The 24,719-nt window shown below is 35.5% G+C and overlaps 1 protein-coding gene across 6 annotated transcripts in view; it reads left to right on the top strand.

The window, feature by feature from the left end:
* CNKSR2 (connector enhancer of kinase suppressor of Ras 2) overlaps nt 1–24,719 on the top strand; it is a 296,636-nt gene that overhangs the window by 185,138 nt on the left and 86,779 nt on the right. For 3 of the 6 annotated variants that reach the window (XM_033106612.1, XM_033106633.1, XM_033106648.1), the window contains 2 exons: nt 16,435–16,524; nt 18,093–18,307. In XM_033106612.1, coding sequence (XP_032962503.1) covers nt 16,435–16,524; nt 18,093–18,307 — 305 coding nt within the window. The remainder of the gene's footprint in view (nt 1–16,434; nt 16,525–18,092; nt 18,308–24,719) is intronic. The other 3 variants (XM_033106623.1, XM_033106641.1, XM_033106652.1) reach the window with 1 other exon arrangement.

Genomic DNA, 24,719 nt, shown 5'->3' with positions numbered 1-24,719 from the left:
ATAAAACCTAAATCCTCCCCGGAAGGTAGTCATAACCCAGAGGGAAGAAACAAACAGAGATGCATTGCCGTCACTTTAGGTGAGTAGGGATGTGCAAACAACGTACTGCAGTAGTAGCCCAGGAGCTGAAGCCCAGTCTGCCTGGGAAATCACATAACTAAAAGTGGCCTTTATACTGAATTTTAAATGATGGGTAGTTATCATCTGGGGTTTTCCACCAAATACGTGGCATCTTCTCAAACCTAGGTCTGCTATCTGAAGGTTCCTGTAAGTCTCTCAGCCCAGACCTTAAAGGCCCCGATACAAATTGCCTCAAACCTTCATAAGCAATAATTGATGGCAACTTCTTTAACCTATAAAGTGATCTCATTACATGGACTCCCAAGTGTGACAATATTCTCTTGGATTTAAAAATAATAATGAAAATACATGATCCTGCTGAGATATATTGCAACAAAACCTAAAGTACCAAAAAGTTCACATTTGATATTTTCTGGAAGTGTCAGTAATTTAACTTCTTAGCACTCGTGTGATACCTTAAAATGCAGTGTATTATTCCTTTAGCCTTACAGTGTTCAACTTAGTTCTTAGTCATAAATATCCTTATCATGAAGTATATGAACATAACCACTATTACTCTCCTATTTTACATCCCAGGTTACCTGTTTACTCAAAGAGGTTTAGAGTTAAAATGATAAGAGTCTAGATAGGATTTTGAGAAGCAAAGGAGAAACATGATATAGTGCTTAGTATGGACTTTTTGGTTAAATATGTATGTACTTGTATTCTTTTAGTACATCCATATTTTAAAGTTACGTATATAAGACAAAAATATTTAGGAAAGCTCTGTTATTAGACACAATGACAAAGAAACACAGATGTAAAGAAAAATACTTGAAAATATCTTAATTGTGAGGTTTAAAATATATTTACTAGAAAGTAAGTAAATAATACCTGTTGTGCTTTCATGTATGACAGGCACTGTTCTACTAAGACTTTAAAAGTCATGAACCCATTTAATCCTCACAGTAACCTGTGAAGTAGATATGAATAGAATCCTTATTTTACAGAAGGGTTAAATAACTTACCCAACTAGTAAGTGGTAGAGCTGGGATTAAGTACCCATAGATATTTGTTGATTGTACTACCAGTGAACTAAATGTGATGAAAATAATTTGCTAAATTGTGGGAAAATAATTCCCCCAAATCATATTACTCCTTCCAAATTCAAGATTTGATTTCAAGAACACGGAACTAGGTCTGATACGATACGTTCTTGCACATGTTGTTTTGTATTTACTGACACTGTAATAAACATGCATTTACGTAGACATGGCCCTGAAAGACTTCAGGAAAATATGGCTAAATTGAAGGATAAAATTGGCAACAGTATGTTATGTCCTTTTTAAATCAGAGTGCATAAAATAGGGTTTACTTTCCCAAAAAGATAGACAAGAATAATTTCTGGAAACCCAAGTACAGTTGGGGAAGCAACCTAAATTGGTGGTTACTAGCATTACTAGCTATAGCCTCAGCCATACTTGGTAATCCTGTCTGCCATGTAATTACGCCAGTGTGGAGTGGGGGTGTTACTCTAAGCCTCAATTTTCTCATTTGTTAAATGAAGATAATAATATCTGCCTCATTGACTTTTTGTGACTTTTAACACATTATGAATTGCCTGCAAAGTGCCAACTATGTGCTAGGTATTTATTTTCACTGTTGTCATTATTACGTAGAAACTTTAATGTTGCTAAGAGAATAGATCTTAAGTATTCTCACCACAAAAAAGGGTGTAACTGTTGTGTGAAGTGATGGAGGTGTTAAATAGCTTGATTGTGGTAGTCATTTCACAATGGATATGTATATCAAATCATCATGTTATATACCTTAAATATATATATTTTTATTTGTCGATCATACCTCAATAACCTGGGAAAAAACAATAAAAGAACCCAAAGAGCTCAACGTGTAAATAAAAATAATAATATAAGCCATTTTAAATTTTTGAAGAATAAGATGGGGTGAATAAACGGTTCAATAAAAAAAGGAGACTTTCATGTGACATTAAAAAAGGGAAGAAAAGAAGAGCATTAAATCACTTTAACTATTTGATCTCATCTGCTCATGTTTCAAAGGCAAAGGTTCAAATTTGATGAGATCAGTTGCTTGGCAACGTTTCAGCATGATAATATTTCCCATCAGCTTTCCCTTTTTGCTGTCTATTCACACACTCCTTGTCATTGCTATTCCATCATAGCAAATTTCTACCCATATGTATAGAAACCTGCTAAAAGGTAGATATAGTTGTCTGGTCTCTTTGTGGCCATGACTGGTCATATTTTATAAGAATAGGAGGAAAACATATTTTTACAGTAATATTACAGGATTGTTAGTATTAGTTTGAAGGAATCCATACCTTTTCTAATTTATTGAAAATCTAAGACCTCACAAAAAGCACATGAATGCATGCAAAGCTGGTGTTTTAGAAATGCTCCTCATAAATGTTATTTGTACACATTGTGCATTGAGAAAAATTAATTTCTGTAACATGATACCTGACCATTTCCCACTCAAACCAAGTACTGTGTCCTTTTTATCCACATGAATAGCAATTGGCTTAAAATGACTGACTGACAGCAGCATGATGGAGGGCCTATGGGCAATGACACCGTAAACTGAGTTTTATCAATATGAGATGACAGTCTTGTCTGTAGGTCCCAGGGTCTCTTATCGTACTTCAAAAGCACCTTTCTTCTTGTCTTACAACTTCATTCTATCGTTTGGTCAGTTAAGTTATAGTTAAAAGAATTATTTCAAACATTTCTTGAAGTATCAAGTATATATAATACATTCACACTTACTTATTTCCAAATACAAGCCTGCTCTCTTTCCTGTGACTTTTGAATATAAATTATCCTCCTTATCAGATAAAAATTCAGCAGTCATTCTCATTCATCAGTTATGCTAGAGAGAAAAGAAAAATGGGATTCTAACCACAGAAAATTTCTGTGTTCAGGTAAAATGTACCACTTCCAAAGAAGAGCTAGCCATAGAAATATAAATTAGTCAAAAATGCAGAAATATGAGATGTGTACTATGCTCACAGGAATTCTGTTTGATACATTTCGTAAAGACTTCATGTTGGTTAGTTTCACAGAATAATTTTGAACATCAAGCCGATAGCAATAAGGGACTAGTATTTGATGAAAAAGTAGTTAAGCAATATTTTGGCATAGAAATAGAAAATATTTCTATGTTCTGTTCCTGATGTAAAAATTAGAGTAATCACCTAGGGAAGGCACTCTTTCTCAATTTGTATAATTTTACTGGTAGAAATAGCAAAGCATCAGTTTTGAGGTCATATAGACCTGAATTTGGTGTCACCGCTTGGCCTTTAATAACTGATTGACCTTGAACTTGACCCTTAACCTCGTTATGCTTTTGTTTCCTTTTTTGCAAAATGGAGTAGCAGTACTACTCATAGTGTTTTTATGAGGATTTAACGAGATGTACTGTATGTCAAATACTTAGCACTGTTCTTTCCTCATAGAAAGTGCTCAAGAAATGGTGTGTAAGTGGCATAATAAATTACTGCTACTCATATATAAAAACATCCCAAAGATTATCAAGTGCTGATGAATCAAGATAACACTTCCTCCTCTCCTACAGAGGAACTTAATAAAGGACAAAGGGCTAGAAGTATTCCCTCAGTTTGGTCCCTACCCAGTAACTAGCCATTCAAATCATAGCAATTAAAAGAAATATGAATAGAGTTTATCCCTTTCTTTTGGTTTCGTTTTGAAAAGCAGAAGGAAGAGCATTCAAATAGATGATAACACTAGAAACTGATCCAAGTTTTTTTTTTGAAAGTTCCATTATAGAAATCACTAGCTCATATGCTAGGCAGAAGGGCCTAGTTATAACCTCATAGCTTCAGAATTCTGAAAACAATTCAGACCCCACACCTTTTCCTTTATTTCTTTTCTTTCTATTAGTTTCAGGTCTACAAAACAGCATAGTGATTAGATATTTATATACCTCACAAAGTGATAACCCCAATAAGTCTATTACCCATCTGACACCGTACATAGTTACTGCAATATTATTGACTGTATATCCTGTGCTGTACTTTATAAACCCATGACTACTTTTCAAATTATAGTTGACATTCGATATTATTTTATATTAATTTCAGGTATGCAGCATAGTAGATACATATATACGTGTATATATATATGTATATATATATATATATACACGTGTATATATATGTGTGTGTGTGTGTGTGTGTATATATATATATATATATATATATTTTTTTTTATTTTATTTTTTTTTAAGGAGGGCGCAGCTCACAGTGACCCATGCGGGGATTGAACTAGCAACCTTGGTGTTATCAGCACTAAGCTCTGACCAACTGAACTAACTGGTCACCCCATACATTTATATAATTTATAAAGTGATTCCCCCTGATAAGTGTAGTACCCATCTGACACTTGTATACGTAGTTTTTAAATATTTTTCTATTTGTAAATCACATTTTTTTAACTTTTATTAAATTGATTGGGCTGACATTAGTTAGTTGGTTAATAAAATTATATAGGTTTCAAGTGTACATTTCTATAATACATCATCTATATATTGCATTGTGTGTTCACCACCGAGTCAGTTCTCCTTCCATCACCATATATTTGACCCCCTTTACCCTCTCCTACCACTCCCCTCCCCCCTTACCCTCTGGTAACCACTGAACTATTGTTTATGGCTATGAGTTTTTGTTTGTTTGTCTTGTTTGTTGCTTTCAGTTTTATATCCCCCATATGAGTGAATTCATATGGTTCTTGACTTTTTCTGACATATTTTTGCTTAGCATGATAATCTCAAGATCCATCCATGTTGTCACAAATGGCAGTATTTCACCTTTTCTTGTGGCTGAGTAGTATTCCATTGTATATATGTACCACATCTTCTTTATCAAATCATCTATCAAAGGTCATTTTGGTTGTTTTCATGTGTTGGCCACTGTGAATAATGCTGCAACGAACATAGGGCTACATATATCTTTACAGATAAATGTTTTCAGATCTTCGGGGTAGATACCCAGAAGAGGGATTGCTGGGTCATATGGTAATCCTATTCTTAATTTTTTGAGGAACCTCCATACTGTTTTCCATAGTGGCTGTATCAATTTACATTCCCACCAGCAGTGTATGAGGGTTCCTTTTTCCCCACAACTTCTCCAACATTTGTTGTTACTTGCCATTCTAACAGGTGTGAGGTGGTATCTCGTTGTGGTTTTGCTTTGCATTTCCCTAGCTAGTGAAGTTGAGCATTTTTTCATATATCTCTTGGCCATTTTCTGTCTTCTTAGAAGTGTCTGTTCAGGTCCTCTATCCATTTTTTAATTGAATTGTTTGGCTTTTTTGGTTATTGAGTTGTATGAGTTCTTTATATATTTTGGATACAAGCCCCTTATTGGTGGAGTTGTTTGCAAATATCTTCTCCCATTCAGTCGGTTGCTTCTTTGTTTTGTTAATGGTTTCTTTTGCTGTGCAGAAGCTTTTTAGTTTGATATTGTCCCATTCATTTATTTTTGCTTTTACTTCCCTTGCCTTTGAGGTCAATTTTATAAAATCCTCTCTTAAGACCAAGGTCCATATGTTTAGTACCTGTGTTTTCTTCTACACAAGTTATTGTTTCAGATTCTATATTTAGGTCTTTGATCCATTTTGAGTTATTTTGGTGTATGGTGACAAATAGCAGTCTAGTTTCATTCTTTTGCACATGGCTTTCCAATTTTCCCAGCACCATTTGTTAGAGAGGCTTTCTGTTCTCCATTGTGTTTTTGACTCCTTTGTCAAAATTATCTGCCTATGTATATGTGGGTTTATTTCTGGATTCTCAGTTCTGTTCCATTGGTCTGTGTCTCTGTTTTTCTGCCAATACCATGCTGTTTTGATTATTGTCACTTTGTAGTGTAAATTGAAATCAGGGAGTATGATATGTCTGGCCTTGTTCTTTTTTCTCGGGATTGCTTTGGCTTTTTGGGGTCTTTTGTGATTCTATACAAATCTGATGTTTTTTTGTTCTATTTATTTAAAAAATGTCATTGGGATTTTGATAGGGATTGCGTTAAATCTGTATATTGCTTTGGGTAATATGGCCATTTTAATTATGTTGAGTCTTCCAATCCATGAACACAGAATATCTTTCCATTTCTTTGTGTCGTCTTCAGTTTCTTTTAATAATGTCTTATTGTTTTCAGTGTATATAGGTCCTTCACATCTTTTGTTAAGTTTATTCCTAGGTATGTTATGATTAAAACACTTAATAAAATGGGTATAGAAGGAAAGTACGTCAACACAATAAAGGTCATATATGACAAACCCTCAGCTAATATCATACTTAATGGTGAAAACCTGGAAGCATTTCCTCTAAGATCAGGAACAAGACAGGGATGCTCCCTATCACCACTGTTATTCAATATACTATTGGAAGTCCTCGCCAGAACAATCAGGCAAGAGAAAGAAATAAAAGGTATCCAAATTGGGAATGAAGAAGTCAAATTGTCACTTTTTGCAGATGACATGATTCTTTACGTAGAAAACCCTAAAGACTCCACCAAAAACTATTCGAGACAAGAAACAAATACAGTAAAGTTGCCAGATACAAAATCAATGTACAAAAATTCATTGCATTCCTATATACTAACAATGAAATTTCAGAAAAGGAAATGAAAAAAACAATTCCTGTTGCAGTTGCAACAAAAACAGACCACACACCTTTTTAAAGTTTAAGATTGGATTCTAAAAAGAGAGAGAGATAAAAGTAGAGAAAGAGAGAATAATTTGCAAAGTAAAATAGTTGGAGACTCTCAAAGAAATGAAACCTGGCAAGAAGAGATCACCCTGAAAGAATTGAAGATACTATTGTAGGTAATGGATAAACAGTAAGATTAAGAAAAAAGAGCTATTAATAAAGTTCCAGAGTATTAATATGTGGATAAAATGGAAAGATTAGCAAATCAAATCAACAATGCTGATGCAACTATCAGAGGAAAAAAGAAACTCTTCAAATGAATTAATTAACAAAAAGATACGAACTAGGTGAAATAGTGCTTCCCTTAAAGACAAAATGAACAAGCCAAGAACAGAAACACTCTAACTCAGTGATTTTCAACTGTGGTCAGTATTGCCCCCCAGAGGACATCTGGCAATTTCTGAGGACATTTGTAGTTGTCATAACTGGGGGTGAAAGTGCTACTGGCATCTATTGGGTAGAGGCCCAGGATGCTACTAAACATCCTGTAATGCACAGAACAGCTCCCAACAATAAACAATGGAGTCCCAAATGTAAAATTCTGCTGTTGAGAAACTCTAGCTAATTTGAGAAGAATCAACTGCAGATAAATTGAATGCAAAAGTAGGTATATATGACTTGAAAATCAAAGAGCCCTTGTATGACTCAGGGCCAATTGCCCTTTTGTTTTCATTCAAAGAATCTAGGAAGTTATTGCTCAGGAAAGATAGACCTACATTTATTCACAGTTAGCATATTCTCTAGGCCGAAATAGTATACCCATTGTCCGTAGTTAAAATCAGAATACATTTTCCTCTATGGGAAAAAATGTAATAAATGGCAGCTAGGAAAAATTTAAATAGAGTGGTTAGTGTTAGCTTTCAAATCACAACATGGCTTAAATAATCCAGCATTTTCCTAAACACGTTCTTCAGGTTACCAATTCTGAAAGAGAATTTTTGTGAGAAAAAGAGGTTATGTGGTTAAATAAGATTGAGAAACTGCATATTTTATCCCCTTGTTGGAGATTACTAAGTATACACTGGCACACTAACGGGTTTGCAAGTCTTGTTGAATTGGAGTTAGCTCATTGTTTCCCAAGTATATTTGTACATTGAATCTTTTTTGATTTTGGTCACAAAATACTTACTAAACTTTCAGTGGAACTATTGTTTGATGGAATATATTTTGGGAAATGTGGAAATAGACGTTGGTAGCCCCTTTTAAAGACTCATATACCAATGATAAAATGTCTTTGTATTTCACATTCCAAGCTGCTGACTTACGGATAAGCATTTGAAAAAACTTAAGTTGAAGCCTACCCTAGCAGACGGTTTGTTGAATGTCATCTTCATTTTTATCTTGCAAAAAATCCATTTTCTAGAGTAAATCTTATTTGTGGTAAAAGTCCCAACTAAAGTAACAAATACTAACTGGAAGGATCAGTGCATGGTGTTCTATACTCCAGGCTCCATGGAGAATTACTGGTATCACTGCAAAACAATTTGCTGGAAATCATGGAGGAAGTAGATCCCTGAAGATAGACAATGTGAAGTGTTGCATCCAATCTAATTAAAGAAGAGGTGACTAAACATTGCACACTGATTATCTTAATGACTGAAGACATTAGAGCAAATGATTAAAACAATATACAGCCATTTAGAAGTATACATATAACAACCTAGCATTGTTGTATAAGTAACACATCATATCAACCCAATCTGTTTTCCATCTTTTAAGGGATGGACAACAAATACAAAGTTACAGCTGTGGTTTATGTTCTAATCCTCCATTAGCTCTTTACCTAGCCTTAAGCATTTTTTGCAACAGTTGCAAACTGACTGGGGGGACACTTAAACAACAACAACAAAAACAGTAATTAGACATGTCATTGAATTATTTTTGAAGAAAAATTAATTGGATTTTTCTTTAAATGCATTGGTCTTGAATTCATCACCAAGTCAAATTGATGTAATGAAAAGAGCACTGGGATAGGAAGTTGAAAGTCTGTATTTACGGGCTGACTTCAATACTGATTCTCAATGAAATCCTGAGAAATTAACTTCGGTGTGTCCTAAGTTTTTCATCTCTACCTTTCTTGCTAGCTTCACTGACTAATAGGATCCCAAAGGAAAAAAATATGTGAAAGGAATTATAAAGTTATTATAAACTGTGATTTTGTTTATTTCAATTGAGTCGTCAACTGATGGTCTTAATCCTTGTCTCGTTTATTTTTCATGAGAAAGGGTGACTATCTTTCATTTGTTAATAAGATTTTCAAGCCACTGCTTTACTAAGATTTAAAAAATAGATTGCTTTAATTTGTAGTTATTTAACTTGAAAACAGGATGATCTTAACCAAATAATATTTGCATATGTCATCTTTCTTGTCCACATCTATTGCTGAGCACAGCAAGGGGCAAAAGTATATTAGCAGAGCTCTTCTTTTTTTTTACCCGCTTCCAGAAGGAGCTAGGAACTCTTTTGTCACTTAGTATTTAAGCCATCTGAATTCTTCCCAGTCTTACCACACCCTCTAATGTAGAAGAATCGTCTCTATGCACATAGGCAAAATTTCAACTAGGAAAACCCATCTTTCTGAACTCCAATGTGTGGAGCACATTCGTTCTCTTGGTGGAATGTTTAGAAAAGATAATTTGGTTCAAAATATAATTAGCCGTGGCATCAAATGTTAAAAGTTCCATATAATATTTGATGCAGTTCAAAATTTTCTCATTCAACAGTTTCCGTTCCTCTGCATTTAAAATCTAGATCACTTTTAGAAAGCAATAGGAAAATTCACAAACCAGGTATAGCAATTTTTAAAATATGATCCGAAAAATCAAAGTGCCCATTCTTATTTTATTAAATCAAGCTATGTTGCCTTTAACCTTAAAAAAATACTGACTTTCCATTTAGTTCAGTTTTATTCCTTTTTAAATGTGTGATTCTCTACCTTAAATAACCTTGGGATGTTTTCCTAGAAATGCAGTCAACCATCTGAAAGTAATTTTTCTGTCTGGTATGTGGGAAATTTGAGGGGTGTATGTGGCATGCTTATAGCTTAACATTCCTTACTATACTCATTTTCATCAAAATATTGGCTAAATATTCAGAACAGATGTGTATATGTGTGTATATGTATATTTTTTTCTTCTTAGACTGTAGAGAAAGATTTTTTTGTAAGTATTAAAGGGTCTGTCAGACTTTAATTTCTCTGCAGTCTTTTTTCCTTTGGCAACTGTAAGATTGCTTCTCAGGTGCTATTAATCACCCTGAAACTTAATGATTTTAGCATATTATGGGAGAGAGATTTTTTTTTAATTTATTGGGGTGACAATTGTTAGTAAAATTACATAGATTTCAGGTGTACAATTCTGTATTACATCATTTATAAGTCCCATTGTGTGTTCACCACCCGGAGTCAGTTCTCCTTCCATCACCATATATTTGATCCCCCTGACCTTCATCTCCCACCCCCCAACCCCCTTACCCTCTGGTAACCACTAAACTATTGTCTGTGTCTATGAGTTCTTGTTTCTCATTTGTTTGTCTTGTTCTTTTGTTGTTTTTGATTTATATACCACATATCAGTGAAATCCTATGGTTCTCTGCTTTTTCTGTCTGACTTATTTCGCTTAGCATCATACTCTCAAGATCCATCCATGTTGTCACAAATATTCCTATATCATCTATTCTTACCGCTGAATAGTATTCCATTGTGTATATATACCACAACTTCTTTATCCATTCATCTATCGAAGGACATTTTGGTTGTTTCCATGTCTTGGCCACCGTAAACAAAGCTGCAATGAACATTGGAGCACACGTGTCTTTATGTGTAGATGTTTTCAGATTTTTTGGGTAGATACCCAGGAGAGAAATTGCTGGGTCATATGGTAATTCTATGGGAGTTTTTTAAAAAGATACAATTGAAAAAAGTAGCAATGTAGTATTTCAACAGACATCATGGGTAACTTAATATGGGAATGTTTCTAGATAAGAAATCAGGAGGCAGGACTTCTAGTTCTGACTTGTTTACTAAACAGCTCTCTAAGGCTCAATTTGTTACAAAAATGTAGGAGGTTCGTCAGGTTGACACAGTACTACCTTCCAAAGAAGCAAGGGAGGGAGAGAAGGACAGAGAAGTACAAGTAAGAGGGAGGGGAATGGAAAGTTGACAGGAGGAAGGAGAAGGAAACTATGAAAATAGAAACTGATGGTATCACTTGGACTTTTTTTGGTCCAGTGTATGAGGAAGGTTCCCTGTTTACTTTCTTAATAAGTAATCAGTCAACAAACGTTATGCAGTTACTATGTTTAAGACACTGTGCTAAGTGCTAGAGATACCACAATAAACAGAGAAATTTCTCTCCCTTGTGAAATGTACATGCTAGAAGTGAGACAGAATTCAAGCAACTAACTTAATAAATACTTTTTTTTTTAACTATCACTGGCATGCTATGAAGAAAAACTACAATTTGAACAAATGCAGGGAAACCCCACCTAACATTAGAGGTACAGGAAGTGCCCCTGAGGAAATTACATTTTTGCTTAGATTTAAAGGATACATGTGAATTTAGAAAGAGTAGAGGGGAGGAAAACCAGAGGACAGTGCCCTGCGTGCCAGGTAAAGAAAGTGTTTCAAGAAGGGAGTAATCCTCTGTGTCAAATGCTGCAAATAGATCACAGAAGTCAAGGTTTCTGAGAATTGTCTCTTGGATTTAACAACACGGAGGCACTAGTCACCTTGACAATAGCAGTTTTGCTGTAATTGTTGAGGCAAGAGCTTAACTGGTGAAGGTTCAAGAGAAAGAAGGGGATTCCACATATAAGTGAGGTCATATAGTATTTGTCTTTCTGTATCTGGCTTATTTCACTTGACATAATGTCTTTGAGGGTCATCCATGTTGTCACAAATGGCAAAATTTATTTCTTTATAGCTGAAAAATATTCCATTCAACAATTTACACATATACCACATTTTCTTTATCCATTCACCCACTGATAGACACTTAGGTTGTTTCCATATCTTAGCTATTGTAAATAATGCTGCAGTGAACATAGGGGTGCAGATATCTCTTCGAGATACTAATTTCATTTCCTTTGGATCTATACTCAGAAGTAGCGTTGATGAATTTTATGGTAGTTCTATTTTTAATTTTTTGAGGAACCTCCATAATGTTTTCCATTGTATACTTGAAATTTGCAAAGAGAGTAGATTTTAAGAGTTCTTACCACATACATACTACACACAAAAATATGGTAAACTACCGTATGTAATGTGAAGGATGTGTTAATTTGTTAACTTGATTGTGGTAATCATTTCACAATGTATATGTATATTAAAAATTATGTGCACCTTAAAAATTATGTTGCAAAATCTTAATATATAACATTTTTATTTTTCAATTGTACCTCAGTAAAGCTAGGGAAAAAAGAGAGAGGAAGAGAAAAAGAATTGGAGACTGAAAATATAAATGAGGCTTTTAGGAATTTTTCTGTAAAGGGGAGCAAAGCAATAAGGCGGTAGTTGGGTGGTGGTTAGGGGGTGAAGAGGTTTGTTTGTTTAACAGAGGCAAAATTACAGCATGTTTGTATGCTACTGGGAATCATTGGGTAGAAAGGGAACAATTGATGCAGCATGAGAAAGAAGGGAGGATTGCTCAAGACCTGCCCTTAAGTAGGTAAGAGGGACGAAGATCCAGTGAACAACCCAGTAATTTGGAATGTCTAGCACCCTTTCATTCAAGCGTTCAAAAGAAATTTAATAAGTACCTGCTCTGGGTCACAATCTTTGCACGAAACATTCATAACAAAGATATAGAAGACCTAGTTTCTACCCAAAAGTAGAAAAAGCTATAAACAGACAGATACAATACACTATAATAAGGATTGTATGCCAAAGGCACTAGGAAAGACTAAGGGAGCCCAGGAGAATAAGCAATTAACTCTGTCCAAGGAACTGTGGCATTTGTAATAGCACTGAAAGTGCTTTATTATTTAATGGAAAGTTTATTTTCAAGCAATTCTGTACACTAGTATTGAAGAATAGTAATTACATATTTCAGATAGATCATTATAAAACACTCCATCATTGTCAATATTCTTAAAATTACATTCATTGTTCTCTTTGTTTAATTATAGCTATATATAGTTTATAATTATTAATTTAAGAAAACTGCTTACCATCAATTTCAGAATAAAATTCAAACAAAATCCAAAAATACTTATTTTTTTACCTCTACTGCATGTATTAGAATACAGTAAGAAAAACAGCACACAATTCTTGCCTCTATGGAGATCCCAGTTAGAAAGCTCCAGATGTGCAACCAATAGGAAAAACCAGGAAACAAAATAGTAGTTTAACTATGAGACACTAGCATAAAGATATCACAGGGCGTAGGACAGGGTGTCAGATGAAATCTACAATTAATGAATGTTTTATGCTTAGAGGAATAAAAAATTACTCAGAGGAAATGGTTAGCAAAATTTTTAAATGGGCTCTTCATTTTTTTTCTATATTCTTGACTATTGTTAATTTTAATCACAAACAAGTGTAACTGCTTATGGAGACATCTTAAAAATTTCCAGATTATTTTTCAGATATATTAATTGATGTCCATTTGTGTAGGAATGAGTCAGATGGATTTAATTTAATGAGCCTTAAAAAGTCATACAAGCATAAAAGTATTTTGAAAATATTAATAATAGTGTTCATTTGATTTAAATCTATCAATAATGCTGATAGTACTCTTTTTTTCTCTTTACCAACAGCATCAAACCATAAAGTTTCCATTTGAACTTTGCTATTATGTAATTAAAATACTGCTGTACATGCAGTGGCATACATTTCCAAGCTACAATCAAAGATCTGTGTAATTGGAATTAGAAATAATTTAAGCCGTTGTCTATTTTTCAATTTGCCAAAGACGGCTGTTTATATATGTTATTGCTTTAAATGTTTACATCTGTTTCAGTATTTTAGTACAATGAAAAATGTATAAAAGGAGCAATACTAAAAAGCAACATTATTTGTTATAACTAAGCAAATAATACTTTACTTTTTAAAATACTTATTTTGATTTGTATTGCTAAATTCAAAGTAAAAGCAAAAGCTTGATGTCCTCCAAAAGTAAATTTTAATAGACTTTTTATCTCATCTTTTTTGTTATTCAATATATTTTCCTCAATTTTGTATTAGTATACAGCATACTTCTGTTTTTTTAAAAAATCACCCCATGAAAAGTCAGTTATTAAATCTTCTGCAAAATTTTTTCCTAGGTTAATAATATAGTCAGACATATCAAAGGCTTAATTATATGCCTCAATAACTTCGCTCCATGAGAATCTCAGAGAAAATAGCCTCAAAATACAATGAGTACAATTATATATTTTGTATCCTCCGTGTGAAGTATGTTTCTTCTTGTTTTTGAGCACATATATTTCACTCCAACCAACCAATCAATTCTTTTAAAAGTATCAAACTCGTTTATATGTGTGTATGTGTGTGTGTGTGTATATATATGTGTATGTATATATATAGATATACATATCTATATATGTATATATAGATATATGTAAAATATAGAGCAAGTAAAACAACTGCTTATTTATTGAAGTTTTTACTTTTCAAAAGGTTTTCTTGTTGACATGTAGAAACAGTGTTAGAGCTCTTAACTGCTTCAGTTTCAGTGCCCATGCTGAAATGGAGTTTATTTTAAATACCAGACACTAAAGAAATTTTTGAAAATACAGCATTCATAACATTGAAAATCTGGAGGACTGATTCTGCAAAGCAGTTGAATAGACATGACAAAAGGAGACCTTTCCTAAAACCTTTACACCCCGCTTTGGGCAGAATATACTGACCTGCATCAAGTCACCTAAGTTCCCTCTGTGTAAGTATAGAGATCTACTCCATGAGAATTTTAGAATCTTAGGTGATCGTTTATAAAGTTGTTTGCACACCTTGAAGGGAAGCTATTAAATAAACACTCCCTTTTGGGCTCATTAATTTTTTCATGTCCAGTTCATCTTCAGACTTTCAAAGAATTTGGCAAAATATACTAAGTAAACGATATCAGTATACATAATAGTAAACCATAAGGTTGGCACATTTACTTAAGAACAGAATTAGAAGTCTCCTAACAGTTTTTTTTTTTAAAATACTATATGGACTGATTATGGTAATTGATTGTGAAATTTAACTGGGCAAGGAGGAAAGTGAAGACATAAGGTGACCAAGAGGTATGGGAAGGTAGGAAGATCGGGAGATTAAAGGAGGAAGGATTGTTGGACTTGGAGTGTTGTAGGAGTGCACTAGAAATACAGAAACTGGTAGTTGGAAAATGGGATCCTGGGAGGGAGTACAGCCTTTGCAGATTACAAGATTAAGCATATGGCCACAGGAATGGATAGAGGAGAGAAACTCAAGAAACTGAGAGGCCAGAATATTGGAGGGTGGACATTGAAGTTACCAAGAATTATGGCAGAAGTAGTATTTGGGTGCCTGGGTCTGAACCCTACTAATACATACGTACTAGCTGTGTGTCCTTGGGCAAGTTACATAACCTGTCTCAGTTTCTTCATATGGTAAAATGAGGGTAATGACAGTATATTTCTCATAATTATGAGGATAAAACAGTTTAGTACTTATAAAACCCTTAGACAGTATTGGCATAACTGTTATATTATTATCATGATCATAACCATCATCATTATTATGATCCAGTGCAGTGTGAGTCTGCTTTATTCATTCAAAATTTATTAAGCAACTCTTATATGCTAGGCATTGTGCTAGGTATCCTTTTTAAACTATTGTATTATTTTCTTTGTCTGTATTTTGCTTTGGGAATTTCAAGTTAGTGAAAAATAATACATCGCAGCCTCATCAAAAAGTTATCCTTGAAGTCTGTGCCATGAGTTCTGCTTGCTAAAGTAAAATGCTGTTTAGTAAGAATACAGACCCAGAGGGAAATGGGACAGGCCAAAGCTCTGAATACTTAGATCTGGAAACTCGACTTACTCACAATAGCAAAAGTGATGCATGGGGCAGACCCAGCTATAGGCCTTATTGCTGAGAGAATCTAGCCATATTGCTGAAGCATGATGATACCTAAAATGTATATGGTAATAGGAGTTAGGAGGCCGTGAAGATGGGAAGTTAGCATTGTGGTCTTCCAACATGAAACAGTGAGTTAATGTCCTGGCAGGCAGATTCAACACAAGGGGCTACTATCTTGGAGATTAGCTCTCAAGATACAAACACTTGGGCGGGCGTTAGGGAGTAAAACAAATCCAGGTAAAGAAAATGAAGTAAAAATCATTAAAATAATGATCCTCTTTGTAAAGGACCACCCTCAAAGTCTGGGGCTCCTAAGAGAGCAAGCCTGGGCTGTACTTTATTATTTATTAAAAAGTGCCTTATGTTTGAATTATCACCTGGCCAATTGCCACAGGCAGTTTCACCTTCTGGCTCAAAACACACATATTTTTCATCTACATAAATGCCAACCATAATGTTGCATATGAGTGAGTGTGTTTTGCAGAATGTAGCTAAAAATCAGTGTAAGTTTAAGCGGACATGGGGAAGAAAAACAATGTGATGTGAATTTTGTTCTCTGTGTTTAGGCAAGCTACGACCTATATCTATGCCAGTGGAATATAATTGGGTGGGGGACTATGAAGATCCAAATAAGATGAAGAGAGATAGTAGAAGAGGTAAGTGTTCTAGAATTTCAGTGTAGGCTGGGTTGTTGGAACAGAAAGCAATTTCAATGTTCTTTAAATAGGATATTATGTATTCAGTGGAAAACTTTTCATTCTCTCACTGACTTTATGGTACACCCAAACCAATTCAGACCAACATTTGACTATCTTGATCTGTTATTAAGTAGATATCTTCTCTGAATGCCTCCTAAGGGATTCAGGGTAGATAAGTATAATGTAAAAAAGTGGATATCTGATTGATATTTGAAAGTTAATATTTGGAAAACAAGGTCAGAAGTGTGAAACTGCATAAAAGTTCAGTGAATAGAAAGAGTTTGTGATCAGTCCCCATTGGTCCGCAATGCAACCTCACCACTTTTATATTAATACAACCTTAAAATGAGCATTGAAACACATGGATAAAAGCTAATAGAAACTGGGCCAGTGAGTCTAATGAAAACCATACAGATTTGGGGAAAAAACTGTTTTATTTTGTTTTTTTCTCTTCTGTTTGCTGTTCAGGGTTATCTTCTTTCTTTGGGGGTGGGCTACACTTGAAGTATCTACCAAAAGTAAGTTTTTATGTTCGCTTATCCTGCTATTGAGGTGAGCAGTAAAGAGAGCAACTGAAAGTCTCACTCACAACTAAATGGGATTCAACTAAGTGTAGACATGGTGGGCCCAGTGCATCATGCTGCTACTTCCACTTTCTGAAATCAGAAGTCATAAAGTTGTAGATGAAAAACAAAGCGAAAAACAATTCATAAAACCTAAGCTCACGAAGCTTCCTTCACAATATGTTTAACCCATTTGCCTGTTATTTCTAGCCAATGTACAGAATTTATTTCATTACTGCACAGATCCACAGACCACACAGGGATAAGCAAGCATGAATATCTGCTTCATCAGTCTTCTTAACACTTGTTGTATGGAGCGGGCATTTCTGAAAATGTTGGTAAATACAGGAACATCGACAGATTCCTTTACATCTGTGTATTCATTTCATATTCCAGACTTTAGTTTCTAACCTCATTTGTTTTATAGAAGTAATCAAGGAAAAAATCAAACGAGAAACACTTATCATATTGCATCTCTGAGTCACTCTTTTGGGACATCTTTGAGGAAAAAGCCTAATGAAATACTAAATGCTGACTATCAGTTAAAGCATAGGTGTTATGAACTAAGTTTCCTGACTATTGGTTCATAATGTGGGCTCTAACTTCTCCAGGGATGATAGCTAGCCTACCGAAGGTCAATGTTTGTCACCAACTTTTAGCAGAATCCCCCTGCGGGAGCTTGTTAAAATTTTTATGAGCCACACACCCAGAACTTCTGATTCAGGTGATTCTGATATATTTGGTCCAGAGATAAAACTTAGAGATATAATCTATAGGCTGTCTATTTCTTATTGCCCTATGATCCCAAATAATTCAGATCCTCTATATTTCCACTACATAGATATTTTATAAATCAAATCAAGTTACATTTCTGAAATGAAATCTAATAGCACCATTAGGAAAGAATGGTAAATTTGGAATATTTAGATACTTATATTGGTATATTTATCTCTTTTTATATAGAAAACTCTCTACTCCGATATATGAGCAATGAAAAAATTGCTCAAGAAGAATACATGTTTCAGAGAAACAGCAAAAAAGACACGGGGAAGAAGTCTAAAAAGAAGGGTGATAAGAGTAATAGCCCGACTCACTATTCATTGCTACCTAGTTTGCAAATGGATGCACTGAGACAAGACATCATGGGCACGCCTGTGCCAGAGACCACACTATACCATGTAAGTAAAATTCAGACTCTGTGATACAGCTTTACTTGGGAGACTCTTTGGGGTAAATTCTGGATTATTTTTATCCTACTGCCAGATTTGCACAAAAGATCTTAAGTTTAGAGTTTATGCCCTTAAAAAAAAAGCACGATAGCTTATTGATTTGTTCTTCAGTTCATATGTCCCATGAGTTCAAATGTTATAGTAGGTTAGATTTTTAATGAAATAACCTAATGTGCACAGAACTCATGGACAATAATAATTAATTAGCTGATTAATCATCAGTAAAATAATACACCATGAGTAGATAGCTATAAAAATCAACATGAAAGATAGGATTTTTAATATATTCATGATTTTATTTAAAAATGAGTGTCGACCTGACTTGGAGCATGGTGCTCAAAGTAAAAAGGGAAAGACATTGCATAGCACTCTAGAGAGAGGAAAACACACCAAGAGTCCCAGTATAATTTGACTTTTGTAATGGGTGGGTGCGAGAAGTACTGCAGGAACATAGGAAAAGGAGGCCCTACCCTTCTGGGGAAGTGAGAAAAGGCTTCAGAATGGGGAGCATTTGGGTGAAGAATGAAAGATGAGGAGCAGTATTGTGGGATGACCTATGGAGGTACGCCTCAAATGTGTGAGACTGTGGCATGTTCTAGGGAATTCAATTGGCTAGGAATTACAGGTTTGTTAAAAATTGAGGGACAGCATGTAAGGAAAGGATAGTAGATGGGCCTAGAGAGATTGGTGGGCTTAGATTAGGAATTTTATGATAAAGAACTTAGGCTCTTTCCTGCAGTGATAAAGAGCTATTGAACAATTCTGAGCTTGGGACTTGCATGAAAAGTTGTTGGATCTTTCTGGTGCAGAGCATCGATCAAGAGGTAGGAGGCCAAAGGTAGGAGCATTAAGGCCAGGCCAGAAAATGATGAGAAATTAGCACAATGGCAGTGTGGAGGCTGAGAATCTTGTTAACCAGAACATTCAATTGACAAAATGAACTTATTTTATACCATTTTGGTTAAAGGGGAGTTTGTTGTGCCAGTGTAACTATAGCTTCTGATTAGGAGCCATTGAAAAACATGGACTCCAAGTTTTTAAGTAACTTGAAAAACTGTGCTAATGCTCAGAGTATTAAAAAATTTTAACCTGTCACTGTTGGTAGTAGGCATACCATCTAGGTATACAAGATTTGAAAGATTTAATAACGTATACGTGCATTGCTTTTTTGAGTAAATTTTTAAAATCATCTATTCTATAGCTCTCATAAAACTAGAGTGTAGAAAATTATTTTCATTTATTTGGATTGAGGTACCGTGTTTCCCCAAAAATAAGACCTAGCTGGACAATCAGCTCTAATGCATCTTTTGGAGCAAAAATTAATATGAGACCCGGTCTTATTTTACTGTAATTTTTGCTCCAAAAGACACATTAGAGCTCATTGTCCAGCTACATCTTATTTTCAGGGAAACAGGGTAGGAGTGCACTTAGCACTCCTACAGAGTCATTCTCTACCTCCCCATCCCCAGTCACATACCCCCAACCCTCTTCCTCTCCAAGAGAGCAGTGCCCATATCAAAACCTGCTCCTCTGAATAACTGACAAATTATTGTTTTTTCCCCACACATTTGCAGCCAGTCTGAAATCAATACACTTAGCTGTATGAAGAGGGTCACTTTTGCTATCACGAGTCAGAAATGCTGTATGAACACTGAGCTCCCTCTAGAATCTGGTGCTCCAGTCATAAGTAATAGCCCGAACAAGGATCTAAACCTAAGAGACAGCTGGCCTATTTGAGAGGGAAGTTGGTAGTGAGAGATGAGGCTGGAGAGCGAAGAAGAGGCCACTTTACCCAGAGCATGTAAACTATTAAAGCTTGGCTTGATCCTGAGAGGAATGGTAAGCCACTGAAGGCACATTTAAACACTCAGCTTATGCCATCCTGTCATGTAAATCCAGACAAGAATATACTGTTTGAGAAAGGAAATTAGATGAATCTTGTGGACTTTGAGTTATTAAACCATGGAAGATAGTAAAAGGTGAGTCAATCTGGTAATCAGAAATATCATGAGTATTCTCTAGGAGTATAAATTGTTACACCTTTCTGAAGGACATTATTTAGTTATACATACGTTATCAAGAACCTGGTCTAATAACTTCACTTCTTCAATTTTATTCCAAGAAAGAAATGAGAATCTACTTTTGCCTCCTTCTTTTATTATGTGCCCTGGGTCTATAACATGATATTTGCCAGATAGATAATATTTATCCCAACAGATTTTTGACAGAGGGGCAGCCCAGAGTAAGGAATATTGTTAATCATGAGGGAAGTCCTCCCATGTACCACTGACCCACTAATCCCAGAGTGGAAGGCTGGATGCTTTCGAACTCTAGTCTCTGGTTGTTAAAGAAGCTAAAGAATTGTTAGCCCCAAAGAGAATGTTAGATGCCTATAACCAGTATTCAAAAAGAACATTCTCTAGTGGTTTTCTTTTTACTAGATTGTAAGTTCCTTTGAAGACCTTACCTTGCACTTGTTTATTACTTTCACAGTTATCAAGGAGTTTCCATATTTGTTTTGTCTTTTGAATCTCACAACAGCCGTATTTGCAAATGACAAAACTCAAACTCAGAAAGGTTAAGTGATTTACCCAAAGCTATGTTGCAAAAAAAGTGTAAGAGTATGGACTAGAATCCAAATCACCTACTTCAGTGATCTTTCCACACTCTACCCTGGTACTGCATGCATGGTAGGCATTCCATACACAAACGACTTTGTACTTGAAGGACTCAATGTGTGAATTTTGAAAAAGTTTCACTTTAAGAAGCAGGTACCCTCATATGTTGATTTTAATAACACTTTTAGTACCAAGATTGATTTGTCCCCAGATTTCTCTTTTGTTCTGTGTTACTATTTTTTATGAAGTTCGGAAAAACATACAGAGCTGTTGCTGCTATAAAGCACAAGTATTCAGCGTGATCTATTACTGAGACTACAAAATATTATACTTCCAATTGCCTGGACCTACACTTAAATGGTTGCTTCTTATATTTCACAGGAATTCTTGCTTTATTGTTTTACCTGTTTATACATGCTTATTTAAAAATGAAAGGATTTTTCCTTATGTTGAATTTCTTGAAACAGAAGATCAATATGAATATGTAATCTAATCACCATCACAATGAAACACTAATCTTCATTCTTGCCAGTTATTCCTTTGGATAACTCAGCCATTTTTAATAAGTCAGCCATTTTTAATAGAATAGAATGTAAGTGGAAGAGGACTATGAAGATTGAGTACTGAGTTTCATAGGCTGCTATTTCTGCTGTAATACTGGCTCCATGTGGTCTGAGTTCAAATTCAGAATGAGTTTAAATGAGTTCAAACTTAGAGAAAATTTAGTTGAATTCAATAGCAGGATCATATCAACAATAAATACCCTTAAACAATTTACTGAAAGTGTGTGCGTGTGTGTGGGGGGGTGTTCTTTACAAGGAGACTTAGATTATAATCCCACTTGGTCCGTTTTGGAAAGCAGCCCAATAAAAATACACAAAGTGAGACAAATACAGTTTTGCTTTCGTGTTTGACTCATGCCTTTTAACAATTAGGGCAGAAACTTTTTTTAAAAAAAAAGGTTTTTTTATTGGGGAAGGGGAACAGGACTTTTATTGGGGAACAGTTTGTACTTCCAGGACTTTTTTCCAAGTCAAGTTGTTGTCCTTTCAGTCTTAGTTGTGGAGGGTGCCATTCAGCTTCAAGTTGTTGTCCTTTCAGTCTTAGTTGTAGAGGGTGCAGCTCAGCTCCAGGTCCAGTTGCCGTTGCTAGTTGCAGGGGGCACAGCCCACCATCCCTTGCGGGAGTTGAACCGGCAACCTTGTGGTTGAGAGGACGCACTCCAACCAACTGAGCCATCCAGGAGCTCAGCGGCAGCTCAAGTTCAAGGTGCCGTGTTCAATCTTAGTTGTAGGGGGCGCAGCCCACCATCCCTTACGGGACTCAAGGAATTGAACTGGCAGCCTTGTGGTTGAGAGCCCACTGGCCCATGTGGGAATCGAACTGGCAGCTTTCGGAGTTAGGAGCACGGAGCTCCAACCGCCTGAGCCACTGGGCTGGCCCAGAAATTTTTATGTAATAATAAAGAAGGTTTAGAAGTTTGTGATATTGTAAAATATACAATTTTATTAATTGCATACATTTGTCATTCTGGTTTATACATTTTTCTTAAACTTATTTAAAATGAAATCATTCACCGTGCCCTAACTACCCTGATCATCTACCAGTCTTTGCCAACTCTTTCCTTTTGGACATGCTATTCCCTCCACTGAGAATGCTTTTACCACTTCATTCACCCTGGCTGACTCCTATTTAAACCTGAAAGTGCAGAGACTTTCCCTGACCACTACCCCCTAAACTAAATCAGTTTCTCCTGTTACAGTCCTAACACCCTGTGCATTTTCTTCAAAACCTTTCTTATGATTTGTAACTATACATTTATTTATGTGGTTATCTACTTAGTATCTTTCTCCCCTGAACATGGTAGGGAGAACATGTCCATGTTCGTGACAGGAACAGATTTTCTCCATTTCGTTGAGCACTGTATTTGAACACCCAATATAGGTACAGTACCTTATAAGCACTCAATAAAAATGATAAATAAGTGAATGACCGAGTGAATGAATGTGACAGGAACTTCAGTGTCATTTTCAGTATCTCTCAGTTGATGTCCTCAGCCTGCAAACAGAGCCACCTCCATGTCCTAGGCCAGCCCTGACCAGCACAAGCAGGACTTCAGTTGGGAGTGTATCAGTAGTGGGAATTGCCAGGAACTTATTACCATATGCTCATTGTGCCATATGCCTGAGGAGAGTCCTAGGGCTCTGAATGTCTTCTGTTGCATTTGTCTAGTCCATATGACAAAATTCTACTTTGTTTAATTGATGAATACTCCATTTCACTCTGATTGGAACCATTGGCCCCTCTTCCAAGGAGCATCTGGCTGTTTTACTGTTACAGACCACAGACCATGTGGAACCTGTCTCTGGCCATCCACCCATTTAAAAGAGTATTGGGAACACCTAGTAATTTATACTCACCATGGCTCCCTATCAAAGCGGCCCTATCAAAGCAGGTCCCAGTTTGCACCTCTGATCAGGGTGATTTACAAGATTCCTCTTCTCCACACATGCCACCAGTGCAACAGGATTAGCTTCCCCTCAGCCCCTGCCCCACCTGCTCCACTCCAGTGCAGAGCCTCAATTCCAGCTACTTTTTGCTTTCTTCTATCACTGCCATCTCATTACGGAGGTCGTAGTATGCCTGTCAGCCAAGTATGTTATGGTGTTTTTCACTCACTGATTCTCTGTCTGAAAATGTGGGAATTGTTAGCTGCCACAGCCCTCTTCCGACCTAAGAGCACATGAAGGAAAGGCAGACAGCAGTGTGTGTGTGTGTGTGTGTGTGTGTGTGTGTGTGTGTTTGTGTGTGTGTTTCAAATGTCATGGTAAATACCTTTAGATAAAGGATGGATAGATTCAGGACTTTGTTTTCATTATTATGATATACATAATGCTCTCAAACTAAAGCTGCTAAACTAAATTTATAAAATAATATATATATATATATTTTAATCTGTATACTGAGATGCCAGAACAAGTAAAATTTGATTAAGAATCTAGGCAGCATGCAGGTAAACTTTCATAAACTGAATAACGTGATTTTAGATGGCTCATTTAATACAGATTTTGAGTAGGTGTTCAAAAATTTGGATAGTTCCTTTCATAACATTTCAACATTTGTGTGGCTTGACTTCGTTATTTAGGATATAACTGCAAACATGCAGTTGTTGTTTTACTTCTGATAAGTACTTTTAGCCATTTTCATCAATTTCTGAAGGGATTTTTGGTGGAGTTCCTGGGGGAAGGAGGTGGAGAGCTGTTAAAAGACATTTTATTTTGTTAAATTTAACAAGTAAATAAACATTATGAAACAGACACTATTCTAAGTAAGTTAAATTTTAACTCGTTAATCCTCATAACCACCCTATGAGAAAGGTGCTGGCATAATCTCCATTTTACAGGTTAGGACACTGAGGCACATGGATTAAGTGAGTAGTAGATGATAGAGCCAGGATTTGAACATTAGCAGTCTGCCTCCTAGTGGGAATACTGTATTGCCCTTCAAAAAATAACGTAATTGATCAGAAACTCAACAACAATCCTGTGTAAAGCCCAATCTAAGTGCTGTGGAATATATATAAACTAATAATATTGCCACTACGAATAATAATAGCTAACTTTTACCCATTGCTTACTAAGTTTCTATGCTAAGAATTTATATACATTATCTCACTGAATCTTCAAATTGATCTTGTGAGTTTTCTATTATTATATCTATTTTGCAGAACTGAAACAGAGTGT

The sequence above is a fragment of the Rhinolophus ferrumequinum genome, chromosome X, assembly GCF_004115265.2.
Source record: "Rhinolophus ferrumequinum isolate MPI-CBG mRhiFer1 chromosome X, mRhiFer1_v1.p, whole genome shotgun sequence".
Taxonomy (NCBI): domain Eukaryota; kingdom Metazoa; phylum Chordata; class Mammalia; order Chiroptera; family Rhinolophidae; genus Rhinolophus; species Rhinolophus ferrumequinum.
Note: the sequence above shows the minus strand (reverse complement) of the source record. Positions and strands in the feature narration are given on the sequence as shown.